The sequence below is a fragment of the Peromyscus eremicus genome, chromosome 7 (genome assembly GCF_949786415.1).
Source record: "Peromyscus eremicus chromosome 7, PerEre_H2_v1, whole genome shotgun sequence".
In the NCBI taxonomy this organism is placed as follows: Eukaryota; Metazoa; Chordata; class Mammalia; order Rodentia; family Cricetidae; genus Peromyscus; species Peromyscus eremicus.
Genome location: NC_081422.1, coordinates 92,594,540 through 92,612,485, shown reverse-complemented (window position 1 = coordinate 92,612,485; position 17,946 = coordinate 92,594,540). Strand labels below are relative to the sequence as shown.

The 17,946-nt window shown below is 44.3% G+C and overlaps 1 protein-coding gene across 1 annotated transcript in view; it reads right to left on the bottom strand.

The window, feature by feature from the left end:
- The window catches only part of Nmnat3 (nicotinamide nucleotide adenylyltransferase 3), a 56,859-nt gene extending 39,844 nt beyond the window's left edge, over positions 1 to 17,015 (bottom strand). The window contains exon 1 of the mRNA XM_059268415.1: positions 16,871 to 17,015. Within this exon, the coding sequence (XP_059124398.1) occupies positions 16,871 to 16,979 (109 nt within the window). The 5' untranslated portion in view covers positions 16,980 to 17,015. The remainder of the gene's footprint in view (positions 1 to 16,870) is intronic.
- Between the last annotated feature and the right edge of the window lie 931 nt (positions 17,016 to 17,946).

Here is a 17,946-nt window from a genome sequence, read left to right as displayed (position 1 = left end):
CTTCTTAATCCTTACAAGTCCTCTGGAAGAACTGTGACCGTCACATCTATTTTCCTCACAGACAAGTCATCGTACAGAAAGTTTAATTATTCCAGCATTACAGAGCTGGCCGACTGCTGGACAAAGAGCTGGATCCATGTAGTCTTAACAAAACTGCTGTACCACACTGCTGCAGTGTATAAACACCAGCTGTATACAGACCCTTCCCTGCGCATGTTGCGAACCTAGGGATGGTCAGGCAGATTACTGATCTATGAGATTTCCTGCTGATTTGTGAGCACAACACCTTTTTCTAAGGGGAAAAGGAATGCCGAGCACCACACTGTGATACCACTGTAGAGAGATGCCTATCTGTAGATGAGTCCTTGTTACTTCACATTGATTCCATGCAGTGAGAGGCCACAGTGTGCAAGGCAATGTCAACCCTCCTGCCCATGTGTTGATACCTAGAAGGGGGTCTCCAGAGAAACATTTCAGGGTCAAAGTTGATATCTAGAAGGGGGTCTCCAGAGAAACACCTCAGGGTCAAAGAGTTCTATGCATTTCAAGCATTTGCACAACAGCAAGAGCCAGTGGAGACAGACACACTGAGGGCAAGTCTAAGGGGGTTGCTAAGGTGCCAACAAGTGCTCATTAATCCTTCTTTCTCACCCTTGTTTATTTCTTCCACAGGTTGGTATAAATTATTGTTTCAGATAATATTAAAATAACATTTTAACTCTTTGATATACACAAAGCTCTGTCACAATATGTACACTCTTTTACATACACTGACCTGAGCAAATACAATTTTTTTTAAAGGAGACAGATATCCTCATGCAATGTTAAGATGTGGCCCATGCTAAGAATCCACAGATGGTTCCGACCATTGTCAGGGCTGCTCTGACCCTGTGCTGGAAGAGGAGGCTGCAGGGCTGAACTCAAAGATGCCCAGGGCTCAGAGCTCCCATCCTTGCTGTCAGTGCCCAGGTCAGATCACAGTCTGTCCTTCAGGGCTTGCTTTGTTTACACCCCAACAAAAGTTCAAATGGCAACTGTCCAAAGCACTCCTCTGCATTTCCTGACTCAGGAGGTCAAGGAGGCCATTTCCAGGTTGGAGACGGTAGCAATGGGATTGAAAGCAGCCCCTCTGTCTGGCTTTGGAGGTTTTGCATGTTTATTTATTCTGTGCTTATTTTAACTATGCCAGCCTCTTAGATTAAGATCCCTAGAAGTTTACATCCCTAAAATGAAGTGGGGGAGGGTGAAGATGGGAGCGGGAAATTGAGAAAAAGGAGGAAGGGGGCAGGGAGAGTGGGGAGGGGAAAGGAAGAGGGGTGGGAGGAGAGAAAAGCCAACATCATGGGTTATTTTGGATATTTAGAGGGTAAAAAATATTTTGAAAAATGTAAGAAATGATTCTCATTATTATTACTATTATGTTGGTTTCACGTGATAGAATTATTTTAGTCTAACACATTTGCTTAAATACCTAGATAATGAATTTAACATAATGCACGTCCTTTGCAATCCTACTTACTTTAACTTTGTCTAATTTTGGACTTAATAAAGTTGCAAAGGTAATAAGTATAATGAGCTCTCATATACTCTTCACTCAGGTACTGCTAATTTTAACATTTTAAATAGCCAAGCTACAGATTTCCTAAACTAGAAAATGAACAAGAATCCAACACTACCTACTGATGATTCGTACCTCTCATGAGGCCCTCTGTCTGGTTTACAGTTGAATTTGAGATCCAGTTGCATGTAGTCATCCTGGATCTTTACTCTCCTTCAAACAGCTTCTTGTTTTTCAGAATCTGGACTCTAGCAAAACTCTGGCCAGTTACTATGTGGAGCATCTCTGTGTTGACGAATACTTTCTCGGGGTTCTATGAAGCTTACACACTTTAGGCAAGAATCCCTGAGAAGCCAGGCTGAGCCCTTTTCAGCTCATCCCGTCAGAGGGCTCAGGATGCTGAAGTCTCTTGCTTCTGGACGTATTAACCTTGATGGGTAGCTAAGTTGATATCTGCCAGATCCCAGCAACGAAGCCACTGTTTTCTCATGTGAATCTGTAATTAGTAAGTTCTTGTAGAAAAACACTACAGGACTGTGCAAAATACCCTACTTCCTATGGTGCCTTTGCCTACTAATGTTAGTATCCACTAGTGCTAGGGATGTCTTTTTGTATGCTGTGAATGTGTGTTGATCTGATTTGGTTGATAAATAAAACACTGATTGGCCAGTAGCCAGGCAGGAAGTATAGTACAGACAGGATCAGCCGAGAGGAAAATTCTGGGAACAGGAAGACTGAGTCAAGAGTTGCCAGCCAGACACAGAGGAAGCAAGATGTGAAGGCAGAACTGAGAAAAGGTACCAAGCCACATGGCTAAACATAAATAAGAATTATGGGTTAGTTTAAATGTAAGAGCTAGTCAGTAATAAGCCTGAGCCAATGGCCGAGCAGTTTTAATTAATATAAGCCTCTGTGTGTTTACTTGGGTCCAAGCAGCTGCAGGACTGGTGAGAGAGATTTCTCCTGACCATGGCCCAGGTGGGACACAGGAAAACTTCAGCTACACACTGTGATTCTGGTCCATGACAATCATTACTGTGATGTTTTGTGAAGGGCGATTTTCTTTTTCCAACATTCTTTCCACAGTATTAATTATAATTCTACTGTAAGAAAACACCGTCCTTTCACCTGCATTTTTTTTTCATTTATTTCTATCAACATGGACTCAGGGTATTTATTTTATTCTGTGAGGGTGCAATCTAGTATTCTTACTTATTGTGTTTCTTAAACTATCCTAGATGAGCCTAATAGAAATTCCTTTGGGTTGGCTCTGCATCTTTGTTTGGCATGTGCTCATCACTTATTAAACATGTCCTAGTTTTCTGGAACCCTAAGATGCCCAGGCTTAGCTCATCATTTCCCTGCTCCAGCCTCTTCCCTGTCCCTCTTCCTTCCTCCCTTTCTTTGTGGTATTAGGCATGAACTCAGAGCTGTTGGCATTCGAGGCAAATGCTCTGCCACGGAGGCATACCCCCAGCCTTCTCTTTATGTTTTAAGATGGATCTCACTAAGCTGCTCAGGCTGACCTTGAGGTTTTGATCTTCCTGCTTCCTGTTGTCTGAGCAACAGGGTTTACAGGCCCTAAGCCACCAGGCCTGGGAGCAGCTCAAACATTCTAAGGCTCTCATCTTTTACAGAAGATTAGCATTTAGAAGCCAAGAGGCCTAACTACACTCACTGCTACTGAAATTTTATTGTTTCTAGACTTGGGATGTCCATCCTTCCTACCTCCCTCCTTCCCTCCCTCCTTCCCTCCCTCCCTCCCCCCCCCTCTCTGTGTGTGTTCAGTTAGACTGGCTAGCTAATGAACTCCAGAGGTGGGATCCTCTTGTCTCTGCCTTCTTCAGCACTGGTATTACTGGTGTTTACAGCTGCACTTGACTTTTTAGGTAGGTCCTAGGGATTAAATTCAGGTCCTCATGTTTGTGTGGCAAGCACTTTACCAACTGAGCCGTCTTCCCAGTCTTAGGTTTAGGGATGTGTGTGTGTGTGTGTGTGTGTGTGTGTGTGTGTGTATACATATTCCTTACTATAGCTACATCTGTATATTTATCTATCTACCCACTACCTCTCTATGACTACTTATGGTGTATGTGTGTGTGCACATATTCCTTACTATAGCTACATCTGTATATTTACCTATCTACCCACTGTAACACAAGTTCCCACACCTCTCTATGACTACTCATGGTGTGTGTGTGTGTGTGTGTGTGTGTGTGTGTGTGTGTGTGTATGCATCTGAACTATGTGTTCATATTGAAACCTCAACTTTCAAGTTAGACTCCCTTCCTTTACTGGAATGCCTTTCTTCAGTAGTAACAAACCTGGCTCTTACCCACAATCATGTACTCCTTTGCTTGACCCTAATATTTATATATGGATGTTGCAAAACTGCTCAATCACTCCCTGTGGGGAGGAGAATGAACCTGCACATGCTTGTCCTGAGCTTTGCAGGATCCATCCTGGTGCTGTTTTCAAAGAGCCAAGGCTAGGTTCTTCCTTGCTCTTCCTCCGGGCACTTAAATATTCATTTGTGACATACTGAGGCTCATTTGCTACTGTTTGTATTTCATCTTGAAGTCTCCCAGGGTATCCTGGGAGACTTTAAGTATGTATTTAGCCTTTCTGGCATGTGATTCCATGTTCTGAAAGTTAGAGCTGTGAAACACAGTACCCAGAGTCCCTGCTCATCACTTCTACCTGGCTCATCCCCATCCTTCCAACCTCTTCCTATCCATCCCCTAACTAACCAATCTCATTAGTTTATAAAATCTATTCTTAAATGATTTTGTCCTTTTAAATTTATTTTCTCTATAATTATCAGTAACTCATAAATTTCCCCAAGGTCTAACTCTATCCTGACAACCTCATCTTTCGGAATATTTATACAGACACATCTATTCAGTTCGTTTTAATTAATGCCCTTTGTGCTGCTGGGAATTCCGCTTCGCCGATTGTCTGATCTGATGCTGCCCTGGCGTTGCTGAATGCTCTTTGCATGGGCTTTCGTGATGGTCTGCTTAGCAAAGATGCCAAACGCTGGCCCCTGACTCTGAGTGATGGTCACTTCCTGTTTGGGAGGCAGAGATAGTTACCAGCCCTGGCACTTGAAGCCTGGTGCTCTCTCCTCAGGGATCTGAGAGTTTGGCTTGATGGGCTGGTATAGCAGCAGCTCCAGTTCTGCATCCCTGAGACCCAGGCTTTGCTAAACACTCACAAACCCCAGCTCCTTTACCTGTAAAACCAGGTCCTTAACACCTGACCTCCAGGACTGTGTGGAGCATGGAGTGGCTACCTGAAAGGCACTGGCAGAGAGCCAAGTGGTGCTGGAGGACACCCAATGCGTTCTTGCCATTCCTTGTGTGTTCCTTGTTAAAGTTTTTGAGATGATTATGGACTTGCATGTTTTAAAGAACTAACAGAGTGATCTCATGTACCTTCACACTGTTACTCTCAATGGTAACAACCTACAGTGTTATACTACAATATTTTAACCAGGATCTCGAGACTGGCATAATCCAGTGACCTTCCTCAGACTTCTCTTGTTTTACATGCACTCATTCAAGGGTATGCAGATAGCAGGTGTGAGTGTGGAATAGTTCTGCTGAGATTATCTCATTACAATTTCCATGTAACCATCAATCAAAACATGAACACTTCCATCACTACAAGGACAAGACCTTGCTGTCTTGTCTTAGTCTCATGCTGTGTTATCTTGGTCTTATGTTGTTTGTTAATAACCGTGCCCGCTCCCATTTCTGAGCCTCCGCCCCTCATCCCTGGCAGCCATTAATCTATTCTTATACAATGTTGTCCCTACAAGAGCATTATAGAAGTGTAACCATGTAACATATGACCTTTTAGGACCTGCATTTTTGACTCAGTCCTATTCCCTGGAGATTCAGCTGAGGTGCTGGGTGAGTAGTTCTTCTCTTTTTACTGCTGAGAACTCTGCCGTGTGGATATAGCCACTGCTTGAAGGACAGCTGGGTGGTTTCTGGGTTTTGGCTACATGAGTAGAGCTGTGATGAACATTTGTGTCCCAGTTTGTATGTGAACATCTTTCCACTTCTCTGGGATAAATGCCCAAAAGTACAACTGCTGGGTCATATGGTAGCTGCATGTTTAGTTCCATAAGAAGCTGTGAGACAGGCTTTCCCGAGAGCTGGGCCATGTTACCCTCCTGCCATCGGTTAGGAGGGCTCCAGTTCCCAGTGTTCCTCCTGGCATCTGCTGATGCCAAGAGTTTGCATTTTCGCTATTTTGGAAGGTGAGTAGTAATATCATTTGTGGTTCTAAAGCTGCATTTTCTTCCAGGCGGATGCTAACTATCCTTGCACGTACTATTTACTATCTGGGTATGCTCATTCGTCAAATGTCTCCTCTTGCCTTTGGCTCATTTCCTGGATGGGTGGAATGCTTTGCTGGTTGAGTTTGGAGAGTTTCTTATCTATCCCGGAAACTAGTATCCTGTTAGATGCAGCTTACAAGAACTCTTTTTAAGGATAAACAAGAACACTGATATGTCTTAGTCTTGTATTTGTTTGGGAGAAAGGAGAAGATGAGAAGGCAGGAGAAGGAGTTGAGGCATCTTAGTTAATGATGAATGGGTTCCCCATTTTTACAGCACTGGACAGGAAAGGTCATGCAGGGCCCTGTGAAGAGCTGAGGGCATGAACCCCACATGCCAGTGCAATGCTGGTCACACCCTGGCTGGAGTGGCAGAGTCTGACACTGTGACACCTGCCACAGAAACGGCCTCCTCAGAGACACCTTTAGGATTTGTTTCCCTTCAGCCACATCTCAAGGAAGAAACAGAAGGACAAGAAAAATGCTGATGTGTCATCAAATCAGAAAAACACCTCCCTTTGAAAGAATACAATATATACAATCTCAAATCCTCGAAGCCTTACGTGACAGGGAAAAATTATCTTGGTTCCAAACAATTGCTGGAGTAATTCAACATTCTTAAACCTATCTTCTCCAGAAAACTCTTTTAAATTAGATACGTGAAAATGAATTTTTTTTTCTCCAGACCAAGCTGGAACACTGCCCATGAATATATATTCAAATCACTCTGTTTGATTAATACACATCCGTGTGAGCCCAAGATTAAAGTAACATGCTGGGCTGATACAGCTATTTGCTTGTGCTCTCGTGGTATCTCTGAAAGCCCAGAAGACCCAGAACTGGGGCTGTCACTGGCTTAAGTGGAATTATTATAGCTTAATTTCCCCCTTATCTCAGATTGTACTGCATTGCCTTATCATGATGCATTTAATTCTCTCCATATGCACTGGGCAACAGAGAATTAAAATGAAAATCGAAAGGAGAGCAAAGGGGCCGTGCATCATATTGAACACTGATCAGACACTTTTACTTAACATGGAGAACGGTGAGTATAAATGATGTCATGATAAATATGCTTCCGTTTAAAATGCAAGTCACTGTGAGGAAAAACTAGGAGCCATAAAATACCTTTCCCCTCCTCAAGGTTGTCCAAAGGGGAACAAAAAAGGACAAGGCTTTGGGCTGCGTTGTTATCTTTACGATGCAATTTAATCTGGGATGCCACAAGCATGTGGGGCAAGATCGTTAGGAAATAACACCATAAAGTATCAAGGAAGGACTAAGAGAAAACAGGAGAAACCATTCTGTGGCTTCTTGTTCTTCCATGCATAGATATGAGAAGATTATGCTAACCCCTCTGGTCATGGCCAGCCCTGAGCTGGAGCTTATCCACAATGCAAGAAAGGTCACATAGGCACTGGATATACAGTGTGAGCCTTTTATTTCAGCCTTAAAATAAATAGCACTGTAAGGGTGGGAGGTGCTATTCCCATGTGACAACTGAGGACAAATAACACTGTAAGGGTGGGAGGTGCTATTCTCATGGGACAGCTGAAGAAATGAACTCTGGCTGCAGTAAACTGCTCAAGGTCACGTGGCTACTGAGTGGGCTCGACACCAAGGCTGAGTGCAAAATCAGTGGCCGTTCTGTGACCCAGGATCACAGTGAGGGTGCAGTATCGGCTCTGGATTTCACCACCATATCTTATTCTATAAATTTGGGCATCTAAGAGATATCAGAAAGATCCTGGTACCCAGAGGCAACCAAGCCTCAGCTGAGCTCTGCTAGGCAGCATTCAGGGCTGAAGAGGCATCTTTTCTAGAGACTGAGGACTCTGGTATCATGGCAGATTCCTTCCAGTGGGTACTTGATTAAATATTCTCCTTTAGTCCCCTCACTAAGGTCCATCTTTACTTGGCACTTGGGGCTCCAAAAGTAACACGTGACCACGTCCAGCTCTCATTAGTTGACTCAGATTCTGCCCTGTCCACATCTGTCCCTGGGATTGACACTTGGAGACCTCACAACAACCTGCTGTTGCCTCTCTGCAGCATGGGGTGGGGCATGAAAAGAACACGGGCCCTGGGGACAGAGATCTGAGGACAGGCCTCAGTACCCCCATATCAGCTGTGTAACTTCTTTGTGCCTCAGTTTCCCTGTCATAGAGTAGGGGTAGTAATTCTACCTGCTGACTACTGCACATCCTTGTATACATCCTCCTCTTGTGATTTCCCATGTGATGCTGTCCGGGGCATTCCTGTTATCTCGTCTTATGATCCCATCTCAGTCTCCTCTGTGGCCCATTTGATTCAAACATTCCTGAGACCAAGTGTACTTACAGCACCGTCTGCGAACACTCTCCCACCCAGGCCACAGTCATTTCTAAGGTTCTGCGATTCTCTGCCTGGACTCAGTTACCTTTGCCTCAGTTCTTCCACACTCCCTTCCACCATGGCACATTTCTTTGTCCTTAGAGATCCTGTCACCGACCGACAAAACTTCGGTCATGTATTGGCCTTAGACTCTGGCATGTTTCTCTTCACCCCTAATCTGACCACTACCTAGTATATTTCCAAGTCTGCCCAGAAGAAGCCACCTTGGAGTCTCACTTTCTTGCCTCTACAAGTCCCTTCCCTACATCTGGAGACCCTGAGACCCTTTCATGCACTGGACCTCCACAGCATCAGCTCTTCCCCAGTCACTATTTTATCATCTGGTTCTGCCTCTCTAGGGGCTCAGCTTGTCCAGCTCTCCCCAGCCATCCACTCTGTCTTCACTTTTGATCTTCCCAGGATCCCAAGAGCAGTCCTTCTAAGGACACTCCCAGCAAGACCCACAGCACAATGTCCCACCACCTCTGCCCCCTCTACCACACCTCAGTAGCATACTTCTTTTGCTCAACTGTTAGCATCTTTTTCCTGAAGTTACCCCAGAGCAGCCACTTGGTCAAGCCATCTCCCAGGGTTGCTGAGAAATGTCCTCAGATGGACTTGCCACACTGTCCCTGAGTGCATTAGAGGTGCTGGTTCCCATGGTCTCACACAGCATATCCAACGTTCTCCCTTCTCTGCAGGCCTCACTCTCAGGACTGGGCTACCCAGCTTGGACAACAGTGGAATAGCCTCTCTCCCCTGCTCCAAGCACCACTTTCCGTACCCATCCTGGCCCTGTTCATCCATTCCAGGTTTTTTGAGCTGCAGTCCCATCTCCTGGTGCCTCACAGGGACCTTCATGGAGAGAGGCTGAAAGCCTGCAGCTGATGAGCTGTGAGGCACAGTGACTCCAGAGCAGCCCCCCACCCACCCCTGTCTGGTGGTAGGAGCTTGTGCGGCAACTTGTTCTCAACAGGGCAGATCAGGAAATGGAGGCTTGGGCCAGCACTCAAAGTGAGTTTTACCTTCTGTTAGTTAGGCCATAGTCCCCAAAGTCCCAAAATAGCACCACCAGTTGGGGACCAAGTTCTCAAACACATGAGTCTATGAGGGGCAGTTTATAGCCAAACCATGACAATTACTATGCTACAAACACTGCTTCAGCTGTCTCCAACCGGCTTCCCGTCATCCACTGTTCAGTGTGTAGGCTCACGCGCGCAACAGAGAGAAGAGAGATGTGCAGCTGATTCTCTTCTCCTACTCTAAGAGCCACACTGTCATCTGCTGCAAAACCTTCACACATGCAACTCCCCAGGCAGAAACTGTCCTTATACGTCTTGTCTCGGCTAACTAACCTCATTTTCAACCTAAGTAATGCCTCACAGTTCTACTCCAGCTCAGTCACTCATAACCTTAGAAATGAACTCCCTGGATTCTCTATGCAGACCAAATCACCGCACTGTTCACAGTGATAGTGGCGTATGTCACCTTGGTAATTTTTACTTCTATGAGATTTGATTTCTGTCTGTCCCCACCATGAGGAAGGATTACTTCTCTCCTTGTGTGTCCTTCAATCTAGCACAGCACCCAGCACAGTCAGTCAGAAAGGTGTTTGTTAAGTCACTGGAGGAAGCACAGTATGGTGGTTATGGGCAATGAGGGAGAATGCTTCTACCACTGGCTAAATGTGTGACTTTAGTCAAGACATTACATCTCTCTGAGTTTTGCCCAAGCTTCCTCATCTGTAAAATCAGTAACATCACTTCGTAGGGTTGCTCTAAAGAGTAAGTGAGTTCTCCTAGGGCACCTAGGACTACCAGAGTGTAATAAGGACCACACAAATGTAGTTAAAGACAAACATGAAGAGGTGCTAACTCGTTGCTAAAGGAATGTCTTAATTAAGCTGACAAGGTTTGATGCTAAAAAGGAAATACAAGTGGACTTGCTGGAACATAGGCCCATGGCCAAACATATTGATCAGAAACACCAAACCATCGGAGTGGCAGACAACAACATTTAGATTTTATTCAGCCTCCATTTGTAAGTTTGTGACTGCATGTTGGGAAACAACCACTCACAACTGGGAATACATCCAACATCTTCAGAGAAACAGTCTTGAATTCTTAATAGATTCAGTGAATGCTTTAGGTACGTCTGAAGCTATTGACGAGCCATGTGTTTGGCTGAATAATTTCTTTAGAAACCAGAAAACAAGAATAAAAATTCCAAACAAACTTGTAAGAACCACTGAGATCCACTATGCAAATTCATCCATGAAGCCTTTGAGAGTCTCTGGGGTGTTCCAGAGCACACAGTGCACGGCCAGGGTGTGCCCAAGATGAACGGCACAGGAAACCCATGGGCACTTCTCATTCTTCTGACCTATAACTCATTACCTAACAGCCTTCCAGGTTAAGGATCTTGAACGCTGGTTGTGGCATTCATCCACTGAGAGGGGACTCTGGAGGGGATGACTGATCTTGCCAATCTACAGACTCTGTTTCCACTTCCTCTTATCCACTGTACCCTCTGTCCATCATCAAGGAACGCACTATGATCGGGCCAAGGGGCAAACACTTTTGATGTCTTACAATGCTCCTGTCAGTTTTTAAGGTTCTGGTCGGGGGAAAAAAGGAAGAAGTAAGTAAAGGAAGGACAGTTCCAACTGGCAGGAGGGCTAGCTGTGAAAAGGGAATGGATTTAGAGCAAAAGGTTGAGCTACAGCAGGAGAGTACAGCGTCTCCTTAATGGTGGTAAGCAAATGGTGTCAGGCTGTTTAATTCAATTTGTATGTATGCAATACCACATAGAACATTGTTTTTGTGGGTTGTTTTTGGTGAATACACCAACAGAAGAGAGATTTTGTTTTTGTTATGAAAAAAAAAAGTCAGCTGTGCGGCCAGATTTTCACTCAGCCTTAATGGAGATCTGCTTCAGATAGAGAGAAAATGTGCCATTTAAATGTCTGTTCCTGGAGAGGCTGTGTAGGGTCAAGCTTGGTGCACAAATCTGGCTGTGCGAAGTGGTGCAGGCATCTGGGGCTGTGGGTAGGAGGAGATGATGCCTGACTGTCTGGAGAAGGGAAATTCAGAGAGCACCACCTCACGGGGGCAACACAGACTCTCTATGCCTGGGACTCTTTCCACGTGCAGGAATGTGATTCTCCAGAGTCTAGGTTTTATCCATCTGTACGCCCTCCCCCTACCCCAAACTGAGCCCTGCACTAAGTCTTCCATCTGTGGGTTTCATCCTCTTGCCATTTAGGTTGCACACTTCTATCTGGCAGCAGCTGAGGTTTTGCCAACTCACGTGCAGTATGTGTCTGGTCTGGAGAAGGTGAAATAAGTGTCGGTGGGATGTTGAAGCCATGCAGACAGCATTCCCAGGACAGGTAGGAGAGTCTACCGTACACTTGCAAAAATGGCCAGCTGCTTTCCAAAGAGAACAGTGAATAAAGGCTATGCAGTGGCTGAGGCATCTGATCCAGGTAATACTGCCTTTTATCTAATACTACCAAGAGACAGAAACCAAACCTAGTATAAACATGTGATGTAGCCATAGGACTGATTATCTATGCATTTGATGGTTACCATGACTTTGGGGAAAGCAGAGCTCTCTGAAACTGCACTGGACTATGGCAAAGCCATCCTACAAGGCTGAAGGAGAGCCTGCAGGTCTAACAGGAAGTACTTCCACTATCCAGATTGTGTTTAGATGGAGCTGTCTGTGAAGTGGCCTGTTCCACGTAGAACAAGCCCTGCCCTGAGAACCTTACAACACAGCACCCTTAAAGCCAGAGGCCTTTCTTATGAGTCATGGTTGGCAGGAAAGCTACACAGTGGCCAGGTCTTACAGTCGGGCAGATGTTTATAGCACACTTAAGAGCACACCAATAGTGGTAGCAGAGAAGAAGTTCTATGTCCTGAAGATAACTAAGAGTGTTCTACATCCCCTTTAAGGTGTGCAGGGAATACGAGCCCACAACTGTGGACATTTCTTCTGCACAATAAAGGGCACATGTTATTGGAATGTAAGTATAGCTCTTTTTGAGAAAACTAATTCTTTAATAACATCTAATATCCATATGGATTTAAATTTCTCCATGAATACCATTTTACAGTTGATTTGTTTGAATCAGGATTCAAATTAGATCCATACACAATATTTCACTTATGTTTTTGAGTCTCTGTTGAATTATACAGTTTCTTATTCCTCTTTCTTGTTATTTATTTATTAAATAAATTGGGCTGCCATTTGTCCTAAAGAACTTATAGAATTTTATATGAAACTGAGCCAACTCTGTGGAGCCAAGTTTTTTAAGTCTGGTAAGTGTGTGTGTGTGTGGGGGGGTTTGCACACACAGAAATGTGATGGTGTGCATGCTCATGTATGTGCATATAAAGGTCAGAGCAGGACTGGGGGTCTCTGTATCACTCTCTGCCTTACGCCTTGAGACAGAGTGATGTAGCTAGAGTTTTCCTGCCTGGCCCATGGTCAGGGCAAATCTCTCTCACCTGCCAGTCCCACAGCCGCTCAGACCCGACCAAGTAAACACAGAGACTTATATTGCTTACAAACTGTATGGCCGTGGCAGGCTTCTTGTTAACTGTTCTTACAGCTTAAATTAATCCATTTCTATAAAACTATACCTTGCCACATGGCTCGTGGCTTACCGGTATCTTCACATGCTGTTTGTCATTGTGGCGGCTGGCAGTGTCTCTCTGACTCAGCCTTCCACTTCCCAGCTTTATTCTCCTCCTTGCCCCACCTATACTTCCTGCCTAACCAACGGCCAATCAGTGTTTTATTGATTAATTAGCAACACATTTGCCATACATTTTTCTTTCCACCATTTCAGTTACCCATGGTCAACTATTCTCTGAAAATATTAAATGGAAATTTCCAGAAATAGCTCACATGTCTTAAATAACTTTTATTACAGTGCACTGTTATACAGTCATTCCATTTTATTAGCTACTGCTGTTAATATCTTCCTTTGCTTAATATATAAATCCAACTTTACTATAGATAAGCCTGTGTAGGAAGAAACCCAGGATATCAAGTTTGATGTGATCTTCTGCTTCAGGCATCCACTGGTGGTCTTGGAACACATCTCCCCGAAGAGGAGGGGGCAGGGGACTGTAGACAGCAGAGACCTGCTTATTTTACCGGTGGTAATCTGAAAAGTATGAGATGCCACTAGTCTGTATTTAAACTGATTGTTGATATTGTCAGGTTTTGAGGTCTCATCTTGTTTTCTGTCTGTCCCACCTGCTTCTGTCCCCTCTTTAATCTTTTGAATTAACTGAGCATATTTGGCTGTATACTACTTCCATTGTACTTACCAACCATGGTTGTCTGTTCTGATCTTTTGGGGCTTAGGGCAGGGATAATGGCTCAATCTACAAAGTGCTTGTCTTCAAGCATGAGGACCTGAGTTTAATCCTCAGACCCCATGCAAAACAAAACAAAACAAACAACAAACAAAAGACTGGGCATGGTTTTATGTGGACTCATAATCTAGTGCTGGGGTGGCAAAGACAGGTAAAACCCCGGGTGTTGTGGAATATTATTTTAAGATGTGTTACATTTGTTTATGCTGTGAAACATTTGCTTTAATGATGCAAAGATGTGTTATATTCTTTTATGTTGCATTTGTTTAACTCTGTGAAGCTGTGTTACTTTGCCTGTCTAAAACACCTACCTGATTGGTCTAATAAAGAGATGAACTGCCAATAGCTTGGTAGGAAAGGATAGATGGGGCTGCCAGGCAGAGAGAATAAATGGGAGGAGAAATCTGGGAGGAGGAGAAGGAGCAAGAGAAGGAGGAGAGGAGAACACTAGGGGCCAGCCACCCAGCCAGCCACGGAGTAAGAATGAAACTAAGATATATAGAAGTAAGAAAAGTTAAAAGCCCAGAGGCAAAAGGTAGACGGGATAATTTAAGTTAAGAAAAGCTGGCTAGAAATAAGCCAAGGTGAGGCCGGGCATTCATAAGTAAGAATAAACCTATGTGTGTGATTTACTTGGGAGCTGGGTGGTGGGCCCCACAAAAGAGTAAGAAAGAGCAAAGAGTAAAGACAACCAACAACACCTGGGGTTTATTAACCATTTAAGGTAGCCAGGTTGCTTACCAAGCTCCAGGCCGGTGACTGAGCCTGTCTCAAAAACATGGGGGGAGGACTTAAGGAACACCATCTGAGGTTGTCTTATCTCCACAGATGCACACATGTGCACACAAGAACATGTACGCACAAACACAAATGTTTGAGGGATTAAATGCTTATCTTTAAGGTATCAGAGTCTATCTTTGAGTACCACTGAAGTATTTCACAGGCAGAATACTTGCATTTTGCCCCTCTCCTAAGTGCATTAATGCTGTCCTAAACTTCTCCAGGCTAGAATCCCACAATATTGAATTTTCACTTAAACTGCCAACCTCCTTTTAAAGACATTTAAATGTTAAAAAGCTTCTATCTCACCCCATCTTACTGCACGATGCTCATGCGGTCACTGTTTCTAACTCTCTGCAGTCCCTCAGGGGAGCCCCCATTTCTAGCTGTCAATCCCCTGCCCAGGGGAATTAGGAGCATGGCTTTTGAAGTAGAGGTTTGCTGGTAGCAAGGCCTCCCAGCCTCTGTGTCTGCACAAACACCCTCACTTTGGTTTTATTTTCCAGAGGTATTTCTGCTGGATATACAGTTGGCTACAGAACTCTGGACCAGAGGGCCTTTCTTTTTGTTCTTTAAGGAAGTCATTGTACTGGATTCTTCCAGTGAATTCAGTAACAAGGCAGCTGCTTTCACCCTTATTTCTGTTCTTTTTGTGGCTGCTTTTAAGATTTTTGTCTTCCTTCTGGTTTTGAGAAATCTCATGGTCACATCCCTTGGGCTGTTTCCTTCCTGCCTGTTAAGCTCGGCTTTGCTGGGCTCCCTGGACCTGTGGGCTGTTTCCATCAAATCTGAACACATTTCAGCTGCAACTTCTGCAAACATTTTTCCTCCTCTCTTTTTGAATTTTCCTTTTGAGGGTCCAGTGACAGGTGTAAGCTTGAAGTTGTCACGCGGATCATGGTTACTCCTGCTTTAAAATGATTTTTTTCTCTCTGCATTTTCTTTTGGCTGGTCCCCCTGCCTTAGCTCCCTGCTCCTTTGTCTTTTCTGTAGTGTTTGATGTGTTACTAACACTAACAGGTGTCTTTTCACCTCACACATTTTCCTCATCTCTAGAGTTTGATTTGGGCCCTTTTTAACGCTTCCTATGCTTTTATTTAAACAGTGAACATATGGCACATAAGTATCAATTATCATCATCTCTGTTAATTCTAACATCTGCTTCAGCCTTTGCTGCTTCTGGTTTGGTTTCAATGACTGATTTATCTACTTTTTATGATTATGGATGTTGGTTCTACACCTTTTGGTCACAGAATTCCAAACGGCACTTCAAAGTTGTTTCACGGTTGATGGGATCACTACCAGAACACAAGGGTCCACTTCCTCCCTAGGCTGCTAGTGCTGGGCTCCGCCAGTTTTTAACCTTTAACCTTTGCCAATCTGGTAAGCTGAGACTACTGACGCCTACAACTGATGTTTACTGGGAAGCAGCCACCAGCCCAGTGACAGGCGGTGGTCATTTGGTGGCACTATTGCAGCCACAGTTACTGCCCTCGTGACACCTACAACCTGACCATCCTCATGGTTTTATTCACATTTTCATTCTTTCCTAGCGATCTGGAGTATCTAGCCTCAAGTTTATTGGCCATTTACAGTTCTTTGGTATACTGCCCACTAATGCCTACAACACAATTTTAACGGCATTGTTTGTATTTCAAAAAAATTCCTTTGTAAAAACCATTTATTTGTATGAGTAGACATACATGATCTTTTGTTCAGTAATAAAAGTATGTTTTGTAAACAAAGTCATTTTCTATAAAAAAAAGAAGCCAACATTTGTATATGATTTCTGTGAAGAAATGACTGACATGTTATTCAAATACCTTTTTTCCTATATTAAAAATAAATAGGAATTGATTCTGGTGTAAAAATGCCTTTAAAGGCAAAATTTTGGACAACACAATAATAGAAAACACATTTATGAAAACATAAAGCAGACATAAAATAAATTTATGAATACATAGAGCAGTTTGTTATAGGGAAAGACCTATTCTTCAGAAAGAGAAATGTCAATTCCCATTACTGAACATTGGTTTACTTGCTGTAGGTAGCAGGACCTTTCAAAAGCACATGTTATCTATTCTCGGCTGTATAGGTAAATGTGGAGAACATCCAGGAGGCCCTGGGTGCGGCACAGTTTCCCTAACTGTCCCTTCCCTGTGTCTTCACAGTATTCATGGACAAAGTTATGTGGGCGAGGAGGAGGGACTCTGAGACATATCAACTCTACAGCCAGGGATGGACTTGCACACGCCACACAGCTAAGGGGTGTGAGTCCTCTGCTCAGGTTGGAGGAGATGTAGCCTCCAACTTAAGTGGAGAATGAACCAACCAAGCAGTCTTACTCACAGTGACAACGACACCATCAAACAAGCCCCAACCCGTCAGTTCTGCTGCACTTGCTTCTCTGACTCACCGGTTTGGTGGAGGTGGTCTCGGGCCACCTCAAACAAGCGCAAGTGCATGTTCGTGATGGGGTTGAAGGACCCACAGGCCAGGAGCACCACAGGGATTCGGCTCTTCATGCTGTCACACACATCCGCAACCACTGCAGTGGCCACCCTGCTTCAGAGGGACAAAAAATAATGTCAGGAAGTCAGCATGGAGACAACTGTCTAGATCCGCATCTAAACCACACACGGCCATGACCAATCACTGCAAGATACACAAGGAGGCAGTAACAGTAACATTTATGAAGAGTGCACCATAGTCCAGGGACTGTGTCTAGTGTTACAAACCACAGTGTGTGGCTCGGAGACCTTAGGAACTGCTGGGCCAGGCCTGGCACCTAGGCAGCCCAAACTCAAAGTCTATATTTGCTCTTCCTGACTTCCTCCCCAGGTTCTCTTGGTCTGAAGAAGATCTGCAAGATTCCCATGAAGTCATCTGTGACAGATTCCAGGGTGGAACTCTTGAAAACTTGTATTTTGAAATAATTCTAGACTTATAAAACGGTTGCAAAAAACTTTTGGGTAGACAATTATGATATACTCTTTACCCGTGTTTCCCCAGTACTAATGTTTTGCCACACATTTGAACATTCCTTCCTTCCCTGTTCACACACACTACAAGAAGTAAGTTTTTCCCTAAAATGTTTGCAGGGAGGTTGTAGACAGAGCATCTCTTTAGACATGCAAACACGTCAGCATGATTTCTGAGCCTTCGCACCTTATCTGGGACCTAAGGACTCTGAAAGGCCCAGGCCAGCCTCTAGCCTCCTACTCTGTGACTTCAGGCACTGAGGTGCGGTTAAAGGAGAGAAGAATGATCCTGGCCATGGGCTAGCTGCTGGTGGCTCTCTCGACTCCGCTATGCTGCCCTGGAGGTAGTAGTGAAGCGTCACTCAAGGCAGGCCGGGCTTTGACTAGCATTGTGCCTCTCTGTGAGACCAAAGACAAATCACAGTTCCCCTCTGAGCCTCAGTCTCCTCCCTTCCTCAACCACAGGAGCAGAGAATGAAGACAGCCATGCACCTGTGGCAGGCAGTTTTCG